General features: G+C 38.9%; 2 protein-coding genes across 2 annotated transcripts in view; both read right to left on the bottom strand.

Annotated features, from left to right (window-relative positions):
• The window catches only part of GTF3C3 (general transcription factor IIIC subunit 3), a 30,202-nt gene extending 24,151 nt beyond the window's left edge, over positions 1-6,051 (bottom strand). The window contains exons 1-4 of the mRNA XM_054566697.1: positions 5,856-6,051; positions 4,799-4,910; positions 844-1,034; positions 87-210 (exon numbers count right to left, since the gene is read on the bottom strand). Coding sequence (XP_054422672.1) covers positions 87-210; positions 844-1,034; positions 4,799-4,910; positions 5,856-5,957 — 529 coding nt within the window. The 5' untranslated portion in view covers positions 5,958-6,051. The remainder of the gene's footprint in view (positions 1-86; positions 211-843; positions 1,035-4,798; positions 4,911-5,855) is intronic.
• Positions 6,052-12,065: 6,014 nt separating this feature from the next.
• CUNH2orf66 (chromosome unknown C2orf66 homolog) lies at positions 12,066-13,161 on the bottom strand. Its single transcript, XM_054566689.1, has 2 exons — positions 13,042-13,161; positions 12,066-12,245 (listed from the first exon to the last, which is right to left on the bottom strand). The coding sequence occupies exons 1-2, from the start codon at positions 13,159-13,161 to the stop codon at positions 12,066-12,068; spliced, it is 300 nt and encodes a 99-aa protein (XP_054422664.1).
• Positions 13,162-13,714: the final 553 nt, after the last annotated feature.

Raw genomic sequence — 13,714 nt, 5'->3', positions numbered from 1 at the left:
CTTTTCTCTTCCCCACCTTGTCCCTTCACAAAATCCCCCTCTGCTAGGGCTCAACTGCAACTGTCAATAATCCCCACAGGAAACACCTTGTCTTATGATTTCCATGCACATCAAAATTGCCTCTTCATGTTCTCCTCGAGCAAAGCGAATGTTGGCTTCACCCATGAGACCCCTCAGCGCTCTGGGAAGTTTACTCCGAGGCCTCTTCTCCTGTAGAGAACAAAAATGGCGTTTAGATTAAAATATAGTAGCATCTTAGATTTCAATTCCAACCACATTAATAAATACAGACCAATAACAAAACTGAAATTTGTCTTTAAAATTTTTCAATCCACATTCAGAACTAAGGACTAAAGGCCAAATTCAATCATTAAAAAATAACAGGAACTATTCTATGACTCTCCAAAACAAGTGCCTCAGAAAATTAAAACAATAAAAACAAAATTTCTTACAAAGTTCAAGGCAAAGTATTTTTAAAAAGCAAAACCAAAGTGACTAGGAGTTACTAAATTACTAATTAGAATAATAACAAATGCAGAACTGGATGCTGCAAAGTGAATTTATACACCAGACTTATGATGCAATCAACTGAAGATCCTCCTTCTTTCAAATCTATCTACTCAGACTGAAGTTGTAAATAATATCAATAGGGACTTTTTAATAGCAAAACTATAGTACATTTTGATACATGAAATAATTAAGGTTTTACACTTTAAAAATCTCTAAATGAAACAAAAGAAACGAATAGTTGTCTCATAGTATTTCCTTTCTCAGAGTTTGAATCCTTTTTCAAGGTCACATTTTTATACTCTGTTTATATTACCAAATTACGTAACAATTTACTTTCATCATTTTCTTGGTTTCCCGGTTGAGAACCATCTCCAGCATAAACACATCGCCTGCAGTGGGTTGCTCAGGTGTTTCTTCCTCCTCCTCCTCTTCTTCTTCCTCTTCCTCCTCATCATCTTCATTCTCTCCAAGCATGGAAGCAAAGACCTTATGAACTGACTTACTAACTCCGTCTGATGTTTCTCCTGAAGAAAGGCACGTTGAGGAAGGGGGTGGGGGGGGAAGCTTCAGAATACTCAGTAGTCAAAAGAAAAAGGCAGCATTTTCTATAAAAACACACAAATGAACACTCCCCAAAACAACCCCAAAAAGAAAGCTGTCATACAAGCCATGCATTTTACTCTGTAGGAACTGGTGACTCATCCTTTGGGCCTCATCTAGATACATAGGCAAAATTAAATGGGAAATCAGAAGCACACACAGTAACAGTTAAAAGTAGAGGAGAAAAAAGTAAAACAATATTAAGACATAGACCTAAGAACTAAATAAGTCTGGTGATACAGAACCAGGTAGCAGACCGCACAGTGGCTACAGGTGAGGCTTCTAGAACCAAGCTGTCCGGTTTCAAACTTCATCTATCACTAGTTGTGTAACTTTGGGCAAATTACTGAACTTGTCTGTACCTCAATTTCCTCATTTGTAAAAAGGGGTTAATATTTACTTCATAGTGCTACTCTGAGGATGAGAGTTTATTTACATGCACTTAGAATAATGTAGCAAGAGCTTAACACTATCATTTGTATTGAAACAGTATTATTATTTCAGAAACAAAATATGACATATGAGGTCTGTTCGGAAAAAGTACAGCCATTGTTAATATAAGGAGAATGTTTTGCGTGACATCAGTGTAGCCTGGCAGCCAAGGAGAGTGGACTGGAATGCGCATGAGTGAATAGTGATGATTTCACTGTACTAGTCAATGGTGGCAGTAGCCGCCATTGAGTGAGCATGTGTACTGTGTGGCCCTCGCATTCAAAATGACTGAGCAAGTAGAGCAATGAAGCATCAAATTTCACATGAAGTTTGAACATTTTCTCTGTGGAGAATATCTGGATGATTCAGAAGGCCACAGCTATGGGCAACTGGTGATTGGCAGCCTCATCACAATAATGCACCATCTCATGCATCACGTCTTGTGCAGTTTTTAGCTAAACATCAAATCACTCAGGTTACTCAGACCCACTACAGCCCAGATTTGGCACCCTGTGACTTCTGGCTCTTCCCAAAACTAAAATGACCTTTGAAAGGGAAGAGATTTCAGACCATCAATGAGATTCAGAAAAATATGATGGGGCAGCTCATGGTGACTGGGAGAACTATGTGAGGTCCCGAAGTGCATACTTTGAAGGGGACTGAGGTGTCATTGTGCTATGCATAATGTTTCTTGTATCTTGTACCTTCTTCAATAAATGTCTCTATTTTTCACATTATTTGGCTGGATGCCTTCTGGACAGACCTGGTACTTCTTTTGTATCTGAGAATACCACTATAGTACAATGATTTTCCTACGTTCATAATCATGATCTTGAACGATCATGGTTAAGTTTAGAAGCCAATTTTCTATTAAAGCAGAGACATATACTTTAGAAAGTTCCAACAAAATATTTAAAATTTTAAAAATATGTATATCTTGTGTTAAAAAAAAACCACCTAAGCTTATTCACTTAGGTGAAACACCTCAAACCTCAAAGACACTAGATAAATGAGATAGTCAAAATGTTTAAGAACAGAATTTAAAAATCCACATGTTCTGAGCAAAAAATTATTATTATTATGTAGTCATATTAGTTACCCTCAAGAATTCTGCACATCCAAAATAAATATAAAAAGAAATGTGTGGGGAAAAAACCCTACCAATGAATGAATTTATTACAGTAACAGGAAAAAAAAAATCATGTGAGCATCTTGACAGACACAACAATTATGATAAAATCCAACACCCATTCCTAACAAAAATTCTAATGGAAGGGAGTATCTTTAATTTGATAAAGAATATCCAAAAAGTTTCCCACAAAACCAGTTAATGGTGACTCATTCAAAGTTACTGGGAATGAGACAAGTATGCCTGCTGCCACTACACCTTCGAACATTTTACTGGAGGTCCTAGTTAAAGTAATAAGGAAACAGAAATAAAAGGCATACATACAGATGGCAAGGAAGTACTAAAATTGTGATAATTTATATGATTTATGTGCCTAGAAGATCCAAAAGAATCTACACACAAACTGTCAGAATACATGAACTCAGCAAGGTTCCTGGATATAGAGTCAACATACAAAAACTAATTATACAGTAGTTTGTATATCAGCACCAATGAACTGAGAATGAATTTAAAATATGGCCCTATTTGCATGATGTGTAGGAAAGAATTTAGCAGTTGTATTCAGCACTGTGTAGGAGGAAAAAGACAATAACCATATAATCCAATTAGCAGGCTTTGCCAAAGCCTGTTCAAAACTGAACTCTTTCTTGCCCTAATCTGTGTGGCTCAGCTGGCTGTGCATTGTCTGGCAAAGCAAAGGATCACTGGTTCGATTCCAGGTCAGGGCACAAGCTTAGGCTGCGGGTTCAGTCCCCGGCTGGGGTGCATGCCAGAGACAGATGTTCAATGTTTCTCTCCCTCTCTTTCTCCCTCCCTTCCCTCTCTCTAAAAATAAATAAATAAAATCTTAAAAAAATAAAACTGACCCCTTCTTTTGCTCTGAACATATGCCCACACTGACCAAGGGTCTTGATAAAGTTCTGGGACAATTCCTTCCTGGGAAATTGGGAGCTTTGTATTTTAAAAGGACTGGTGAAATTATGTGAGCTGAGGACATCCATTCCTTGTGTGCCTGACTGCTCATGAGCTAGAATTAGATTCAATTAACCCCCTTTTTTAGTAAGGACGCGTTGGCCACCTGTGAGGGACAGCTTTAGGCAAGGACGGGTAGGCACCAGCGGTGCCGCTACTGTGGCTCTACCTTCACAGACCTAGCGAGGGAAGCGGTGCTCCACCCCCGAGCAGGTAAGGACTGGACCCACAGCGTGTTAGAACAACTTCAGCCCACTTTTCCACCCCCACGTGCCTAGCAAGGTAAGAAACTGTAACCCCAACTTTCTCCCCCTTTTGCCATTTCTTCCCAATTTTTTCCAAGGCGTTAGGAATAAAGTCTGTTTGTTTTCTCTGTGGGAAATGGCTTATTTGTTTAGGGGCAGGGGCAGGAACAGGCTCCACTTCTGCCCTCTAGGATGAGCAAGTTTAATTTAGTTCTCAGTAACACCCTATACAGGAAGCTACATTCTATTCATAGTTCAGCATTACAGGAAACTTGATATGGGTTAATGGGTACCATGAATTACTACGGATACTCTGATCACTAAAAAGGTGTATCGATCACTGGAAATTAATAAGTCTGCATAACAATTCAGTTAGGCTCTGATGAGTTTATCTGGGTGCACTAACAAAATCTGATACCCGGACAGGCGGAGCTGAAGACTGGACCCTGGAATGAGGTAGCGTGCCAAGATACCTATGATGTGTGTGAGGTCCTATCTGGGCAGCCAACTGGGCTTCCACTCTGACATTTCCATCTTATCTCCTATAGCTAAAGAACTGTTTTGGAAGCCACTTTGTATATAAGTATAAGTCATTACAATTTGGGGGAGTATAGTCTGGAAGTAATTAGCGACCAGCTGAGAGCACCAATTTAAAAAAAATTCTAAAAATGCTCCCAAACAAATACTGATGTCAATTTGAAACACTTTTCCACCAAAAAAACCCCGTAAGACTTTCGCCATATTCAGTTAGCTCAACAAATATTTACTGTGCACCTATTATATGCTATACACTATTCTCTTAATAAACCAGGAAACCAACAACAGAATGCCACGACAATGAAAAAATGTTTTCACTAAATTATCAGGTACTCTTAACATTTAATTCAGGTAGCAAATGATCTTAACATACCTTCATTGGCATCTTTGTCCTGGGATTTGGTAGAGTCAATTCCTGATGATGATGGAACTTCAGAGTCACTTGGATTTTCTTCAGCGGATAGCTTTCCTTTTTCCTGAAGATTCTGTGATTGGAAATTAATTAATGATTCCAAAAACTAATGCAGATTTTGCTCTCTCCAATAGAAAATAAGAGCATTTGCCTCATGTTCTATTTATATAAAACTTGAGCTCTCTACACATATATTATGTGAAATCTAAATTTGAATACTGCCAAAGCATTACAGAGTACTCAGGTCTCATCCTTCAGTCTGAATCAGTCATTTATTAAAAAAGCAACAAAAATATAGCTTGAGGATTTCATTAATCTACACATTGCATCCTGGCATGTTAGATGAAAATAGATAAGAGCACTATTAGTTGAATGAATTAGAGAAGACTCTACCAATTAATTTCAGAGAGTGCAATTTTATTTTCCCTCGGACTTCAAATAAGTGAGAACATACGGAAAATTCAGATATTTCTTCATAAGTATGAAAAATAAGTATGAGTGACAACTTTGTTATCAGACAATAAAATTTGGCGGGGTTTTTTTTTTAGTGCAAGATTATATCACACCATTGGGAGAGTCCTCAAAAATTGAGGGAGCTCAAACCCCTGAGTTTAAAAATAGAGAAACTGAGACCTAAAGAAGAGAGGTGAGCTGACCTACCAAATTCTCCAAAAGATCTAGTGGCAAAACCAGGACTAGAACCAGATACTCTGACTCCAAATTCTATTCCCCTCTCCCCTTTTTAAACCTACCCGTGTTAAGCTACCCACAATTAAAAATTAGTAAATTTGGCGATGAGAAGTGGCTACAACCAAAACAAAAGCTTTTTGGAAAGTTTAAAGAGCTTGGCACTGGTATGAGACGTGAGAACCGGAGTTTCTGTAAGAAGGGAAAGAGGCTACTGGGAGTTCAAGGCCCCACCCACCAGAGCGAATGGGTTCATCTGGGTCCCCACATTTCTCTAAGCGTATTAGGGCAACAAAACAGTGAAAAACATTCTAGCCCAGCATCTCCTCACTTTCTTCTCGCGGGTTTTTCTCTCTTCTCTCCGCCTTTCGAACTCCTCGAAGGAGATCTTCCCTTCCAGGTAGTCGATGAGCTCTGGGCTGAAACCCGACATGTCTGCGGGGTCGATATTCAGCGTCACGAACCCAGAGAGAACCGAAAAGACAATTCTCAGACCGGGCCTAAGGGCCGAGGGCAAAGACCTGGCGTCCTACCGGGAAATAAGCCCGGCCTGTGCCGCTGCCGCCGCGCTCGGGTTCCGCGGGAGCGATTGGCCCGACCTCCTTCCGATTACGCGGACAGGACCCTTCCGGCGGAGCCTTCCTGCGCCCCGCCCTCGCCTGCTGCCGGGCTCAGGCCTCTTATTATTGGCGGGGGCGGGGGGACGGCTTTAAAGAGTTTTTTCTTAATCTAGATTATTTCCCTCAGTACTTCACTTAGATTTTCACTCCCAATTTTTTATTTATTTTTCTGAATGTTTAATTAATTTTCTATTTGCTGTAGTAATTTTTTAATTGAACCATTTGCTCTGCCACAAGCATGTTCCACTTTCCAATTTTCCCCTACCACAGAAAGCTAAAACGCTCCTCCAATTTTTTACAATCTAAATCTAATCTCCTTCAATCAATGGCTCCATCACTTTTCCTTTCTTCTTCAAATGCCCAAACATACCCTTTTCTTTGGCTCCTTCTCAGTCTGTAAATTAGTTTATCTGGACTTGACATTCCACTTCTAATTCCCACCCAAGTTTCTTCTTTTCTTAACAGCCAAATGCTTGATATGTTACTGTACACTGTTGCCCACTTACTACAGAGCACTTACTCCCTTATGCACATTGCACACATATCTCAAAATAATTCTTAAAAATAGTTGCTCTTATTTCTAATGTCAGAAGTCCCGTATCTAATTGGTAGTCGAGCCAGGATTTGAAGCCTGGTCTATCTGACTGCAAATCCAATGCTTGGAATTAGTATAAACTGCTGCCCCCTTCGCTGGAACTATTCTTCAGCTCCTACACACTCCTTCGGTTTGTATTTTACTTTGTATTATTCTGTTACCCTAGAGATACAAGCTGTGAACATCTTGAGAACAGCCCTACCTGATGTATCTTTGTGAACTCTCCTCTACAGTTTAGTAATCTGTGCTTAAAACATGTTTATGGATTAAACTGATGAAATTGAAAGTTTGCCTTAGAAATGGGCAAGGGAGCTGAAGTATGGAAAATGCAGTTCAATATGCAACTACATTTCTAGAGAAGTTACAGGGAGCCTATCACCTGGCCATTGGTGCCTCTTCATGACAATGCAGATGAGGATAAATAACAATAGGATGTCAAAGGAACAGCCAGGACCTGTAAGAGGGGGACTGCCAGGTGAGAAAAAGTATCTCACAGCTAAAACTCGACCCCTTTCTCATGACGAAGAATCTTCAGGGCTCTAGGAGGGTATAAAATATGGGGAGCTAGGAGGGTAGGTTGGATTAAGGTAATCCACAGAAATCAGTTTTAAGGAAATTCTGTCCTGTATTTCTCCAGGCAGTCGGGAAACTCCACCTAAAGGAAGGTCAAAAGCCTCTCGTACTTACTGTCCCAGAAGAAAGGAAGGGAATCAAAGGAGGAAAGGTGATTGACTGATAAGGAGAATGCTTTTCTAAAACAAAGCTGGCTTAGACTAGCTTGTTTATTATTGGCTGCCTGGAATATGGGAATAATAATTGTGAAGATATAGATTCACCTTGCAGAGGATAGGGAGCAGGGAGCAAGAGGTACAAGGATAGTTTTTCTGCTATAAAACACCTTTGTGACTTGAAAGTTTTTTTACAGGTCAGAGTGTAGCAATATAACTTGAAATTGTAATCTTTTCATTTTCCTGTTCTACACTTTCCTGTAAATGATAACATCCACATTACCTTGAGATGAGGTAGGATTATTATGGTAGTAATGAAAATAGCAAGGAGAAGTTTTTTAGACTTTCAGACTCATTTCTGAGAATCAAATGGGATGTCTGAAAAAAACAAACCATAGAATTTGTGCCATGACGATAGAATTAAGAGTACAAGGAAGGAAATGACTCCATTCTTTCTATTTGTCAGAATGGGGTTTGACCCCTCTTGGGGGAGACAATGCTTCCATGGTTCTTTCACTTTTCTGAAAAAGCTTGTAGCAGCTTCCATTCTGGGCTTTTTTTTTTTTTTTAGAACAAACATACTTAAAGATAGAGATATTGACTCTGGGGGAGAGGGCAAATTTGTTTTCCAACCAATATAATAAAGATAATGTTTCTCCCTGGGGCAAAGGTTGAGCTTGTTTGCTAGTAGCCTCCTTATAAGAGTGGGAATTTCATAAGTTCGGGCTTTCTCAGCTGTGGCAAAAACCGACTTGTGCACAGCATACCTGGACCTACTTCCATGGCCCCACAATACCTGGGGGACGAGGAAAACCAAAGTGAATATAAAACTCATGCTGTCTGTCACACCATGAGTAATCAAATCCACTGCTTCAGCCCTGGGAGTCTCAAGTGTCTGCCATGATCTGTGAAAGTGTAGAAGGGTAGCACGTAGCTTGAAAATAAGACAAAACCTTAGCTATCTTCACCTCTCTGGTCTGGGACAGGAGACAATAGGCCATGTCCTGGGGATGGGGAGTAGGACGATCATCAAAAAGGAACAGAGTCAGAGTTGAGAGACTGTCAAGGACCTATGTAGGGAAGTAGCCATGGACCCCTTAAAAGCGCAGATCACCTGCAGAACATTTATGTCCATTGGAGAAAATACTGCACTTATGCTGTTTCCCTAGCAATGGTTCTCATTCAAGAACAAAATGACTTCCCCAGCGGGCTTTTAGAAATACATGTAGGGAGGTTTTGGTTGTCAAAATAATAGGGCAGTGGTGGGGAAAATACTGACATAAGAGTGTCTGGGGACCAAGTGTGCTAAATGGTCACACACAGTGAAGGCTTGACCTTCCCCAACTCCCAAATAGCATCACCTTTAAGAAACGCTAGTCAGTGTGGAGAGCAAGGCTGTCATCAACAGCCACCTGCCAATTGTGAGGAATTTTCCAGAAGGATGCTTGCCCCTGCCCCAAGACTTTGCAAGCACATAGCTAAAGCTTACATATGGATGCCCTTTACTTTCAAAGGCCCTGAACTGATAAGCATTCCCTTTGTGGGGGCAAGAGGAAAGAGAAAATTTACTTGAGTGGAACTGGACAAAGTGAAATACTCCCCACCAAGCCCCTGTATATCTGAATAGATTATATTTTTTTATGAGGACTAGTTCATCAATAATTACTTGTATATTTTAAGTGGTAAAAAATATTATTGACATTAACTAGAATCAGCTTCCATTACTGTGTGAATAACAGCAAAACAGCACACATTTATTTCAACTTGACGAGTATTTATTGAACACTTGGTACATGATAGGTGCAATGTTAGGCGCTAGAGAAATAAAAATGGCTTACAAAGACCTCACAACCCTCCAGGGGAAACAGACTCATACTCAACTAATTACAACAGAACATATTAAACCAGGCACAGAATCTGTTCTTGCATAAATGTTCCTCATGATCTTCAGTCTCAATCATCCACACACACACCAAAAAAAGTTACAGAAAACGAACTTGGAATGTACAAACTAGTGTTATTAGGACACCAATGTTTGTCTTCTAGTATCATGTTCCTTTAGCAGGAATCACAGAGAAAAGGATGCAGCTCTCCATAATAGTACAGGAAAAGTAGGTATTCTACATTAGAATATGAGAAACAGATAATTTGGCTCAAGTGGGAGGGACAGAAGAGGGCTGCTTGTCACCAGCACCAGTTCCTGCCCCCCCTTCTTGAGGAGTTGTGTGCAGGAGAGCCAGAGCTGAGGTACGGCTAGGATACTTAGCGTAGCCAGTGTCCACCTCTGAACATAGTGACAGAGAACATCTCCTCTTCTCAACTTCAAGAATCCCATGTTTCTTTGCTTCCTGTTTCAACATAATTGTGGATAGTTATCATTTATATTATTTGGTATAAAACTAAGACCAGGAGGTCTTTCAACAGCATATGCTGTGTGAGTGCATCTTCTTTCTAGGAAAAAGACAAAATTTAAACTCAGATTCCTAGTATATATAATAAACTGAAGTAAAAATGAGCAACATTCCTTTCAAATGAAAGTATTGATTGATAAAAAGTAATATATGCATATAAAGGAAACATAATTTCTCTTGACTTTATGATGTTTTTGTAACTCTTGCAAATACATACTGTGCTCTAAATTGGTATTTCCAGCTATGCAGTGGAAAAAACACCAAAAAATTCACATAAGTTGCATATGTCCCAAACTCAAGCTATTTATATGTAAATCTGGAAATAGATAATAAAATCATTACAAATTGACAAAAGTGGAGGGGAGGGATGTTTAGCGATGACCATGATTGAATTTTTCTAATGAGAGGCTTCATCTGTAGTTCAAAAATAGCCAGATACCTGAAAGAACAAAAGAATGTTCTAATGAAATAGAAAATGAAAACTTTGTGTAATAAACACAAAGCCTCAAGGATCGACATGTTTAAAAAAAAACAACAACCCTTTTTGTTATCATTTTCTAATCAGAGATCTTAAGAAAGCAGCACTTATAAAATATTCTCCAAATCAGAATCTTTGCTTCTTTCACCAAGTTGAATGATTCCCATTGTATTACAAAAACATCAACTGGGTGTTTCTCCTTTTCCTGCCCTTCAACATTGCCTCATTCCCATGAAACAAACTTAATATATTCTCTGATACTTTCTGTGAGATTAGTATCTGCAATTTATAGGTGAAGAAACTTAGGTTCACAAGCAACTTGTGTGCAATACTGTCTTACCCTAAAGTAGGTACTATGGTACTAGGGCCTAAGTATGAAAAATAGTTAAGGAAATGCTTCATTAGCATTTTTCTGTTTATTTTATTTTCTCATGTAGGAGAGTTTTCAAGTGCATATACCACATGGTAAGTTGCATCTTCTTTTTAGAATAACATCATTATTTTTTTCACTCTTTTAATTGTATTTTTTCCATTTCTATTTATCTCCCTTCTACCCACCTCCCCCCTGCAGTCACCACACTATTACCCATGTCTGTGAGTCCTCTTTCCTTTTGGCTCTATCCCTCCACCCCCTAACCCCCACCATTATTTTTTTCAATTATTTCATTTAAAAGAACTGATAATTGAAATCCTTTCACATGTACAATATAGTACAATAATGGCATTCCTCCTCACAATATCATTCCTACCCCTATGGAAAAAAATAGGAATAGATTTTAATTATGATTCAGTTCTCTTTATTAATTCTGAACAAAAAGCTAATGTATTTTCTTGGAATGTACCATACTGTTGGTTTGTTTTTTTTTTAATGACAGGTACTTATTTTGTAGGAATGCTAAAGTAATATGAATCATAGAATTCAAATCTTAAACATAAATACATTTCTAGCTTTTTTCCTATGAGAAAAATCCATCTTTAATGTTCTCCTTTTTTTCTCTAGGTGAGGCAGCTCGAGATCAAATACATGCTTATTCCTTTCTTCTAAGAAGAACCATTCTCTTTACTTTTTATTTAATCCAACTGCACAATTGGACATATTTTTTATATACAATTTTCCATACAACTTAGCTATATGACATGGTCTGAAAAAAAGGATATAGGTAAAAATGTGGCATTCTATTAAATGTAATAATCCTATTAATAATGATAATTCTATTTTAATATATCTCTTCCTAGAAACCTATGCTTAAAATATCATAACTGCCACTTCTTTTTTTTTTAAATTGTATTTATTTATTTTTTTAAAGATTGTATTTATTTTTAGAGAGAGGAGAGGGGAGGGATAAAAAGAGGAAGAGAAACATTGATGTGAGAGAGACATTAATGGGTTGCCTCTCATATGGGCACCCATGGGGGACCAAACCCACAACCCAGACACACGCCCTGACACGCCTTTCACTTTGGGGGATGATGCCCAACCAACTGAGTCACACTGGTCAGGGCATAACTATCATTTCTTTTTAAAACCAGACATAAAATACCTGAACCAAATCCACATATTACCAGTGATGAGTTCCTTCTAAACTAAGCACTTATTTCTATGAGGAAATAAAAATCATTTTCCAAAAAATACTTTCAAAATCTCTTAATGACTGAGTTGTATGTTTGAGAGTAAAGAGATACTTTTTACCTGCTCTCAGAAGAAATATTCAGCCTAAGAGATAATTGGGAAAGGAGTCTTTCTGCTCTTCATAATCGGCCAGTGCAGAGGCAATAAGTTCTGCCTGCAAAGAGAGAGGTCTGGCATTTTCTTTCATGGACAAATCACTTGGAAACCTTTGAAGATCAAGACCTCTTCCCTTAAAATACGCCTGAAGGGTTCTGAAAAACTAAAGAGAAAAAGGAAATGTTCAATTGCCATATGTAAATTAAACAGCAAAAATACTCAAAGATGAATTTTTTTCCCTTGAATATAGGGCTTATCTAATTGGCGGGAAGTGGAAAACTCAGAAAGAGAAGTACAATTTTGGCTACTTCTCCTTCCCCTTCTCCTCCACTGTTCTCCACCCTGCCTTCTTTCCAACATTTCAACCTCAAACAAGATAATTCACCATTCTTAGTGGAAATTGAGAGAAGAATACCAATTATTTAACAGCACTAGTCAGAGGGCTGATTGTAAACCATCTTTGAACACCAACGTCATAGATTAAATTGAACTCCACAGTGATTAGAGCTTGGCACCTCCTCTCTGATTGAAAATAAGACCCCAGTCACCGTCTTCTGAAATAGTTTTTGTTCTGACATGGACTTCTCAGCTTTCCTTTAGGAAATGAATAAATACATAGCAGCTGTGCAAAGGGCTATTTGATTATTTTAATCCTATGTTGTTATATTTCACATCAATGTATATAAAAGATCATTTACAAATGTAATGTGCTCTGTGCGTATTAGTTCATTTCTAAAAATAAACTTGTTTCTCCTTACAGAGGCAAATGAAAACTGACTAGAGGAACCATAGGATGCCAGCTACTAGGCTAGCAAAACTCTGGTCTGGTCCTGCTGGGGCATCTTCTTGCCCCTTGGGAACCTTGTCTGCATGGCGCTCTGGCCGAGCGCCGTACACACGAATCCTGAGAAGACATCGATTGCACCCGCAGCCCAGCATGTCCCAGTGGAGGTTCTCACCAGCTCTCGGTTCCTGGGGTTGTCGAGTGGCTTCCACTGCCCTTTGTTTCTCAGTGTGTTTCCATGGATAGGCCCAAGTAGCACCAGGGCAACACACAGCAGCAGGAATGCTTTGGGCATGGTGGGACGAAGGCGAGTGAAAGGAAAGATGGGGGAAGTGGCAATGGTCACAGCTGAGAGAGAGAGAGAGAGGGGAGAGAGAGAGAAGAGAGAGAGGAGGGCAAATGTAGAAGAAAGAGGAAACATTTTTAAAGGGAGACAAGGTAGAAGAAATAGTATCTTGGTTCACCTGAATTTGCAACCTCGTTTTTTTCCCAGATTCATTTTCAAATAAAACCGCCAAAATCCAGCTGATGAGCTTAAAGGAGTCCATGAAAATGGAAAAATAGTACAATGATAAGCAAAGTAATTACAAATACAACCTACCAAGTCTGAGTATACTTTTAAAATGCACTTTGTTACCTCCAAAGAAAGCAAAATTCTTAAACAAACAAACAAAAAACACCCCAAACCAATCTTAAATTACCCCTGTGTGTTAAGACAGCAGTCTCAACAGTAATGCAGTAACGACCATGTGTGATGCCTGGTGGATACTGCAACTCTCAAGGGGGCCACTTTGTAAACTATGGAATTGCCTAACCACTATGCTGTACACCTGGAACTAATATAAAAT

The sequence above is a fragment of the Pteronotus mesoamericanus genome, unplaced genomic scaffold, assembly GCF_021234165.1.
Source record: "Pteronotus mesoamericanus isolate MK-2021 breed Mesoamerican mustached bat unplaced genomic scaffold, CSHL_Meso_final contig_179, whole genome shotgun sequence".
Lineage (NCBI taxonomy): Eukaryota > Metazoa > Chordata > Mammalia > Chiroptera > Mormoopidae > Pteronotus > Pteronotus mesoamericanus.
The sequence above is the reverse complement of the archived record's forward strand: the minus strand, read 5'-3'. Positions and strand labels throughout refer to the sequence as shown.

Bases quoted from the DNA above. Each gene is read 5' to 3' on its own strand.
- CUNH2orf66 (XM_054566689.1), bottom strand. From the start codon at position 13,161: ATGCCCAAAGCATTCCTGCTGCTGTGTGTTGCCCTGGTGCTACTTGGG. The intron at 12,246-13,041 runs GTGAGAACCTCC...TTTTCTCTTTAG, and splicing joins ACCCCAGGAACCGAGAGCTG to TTTTTCAGAACCCTTCAGGC.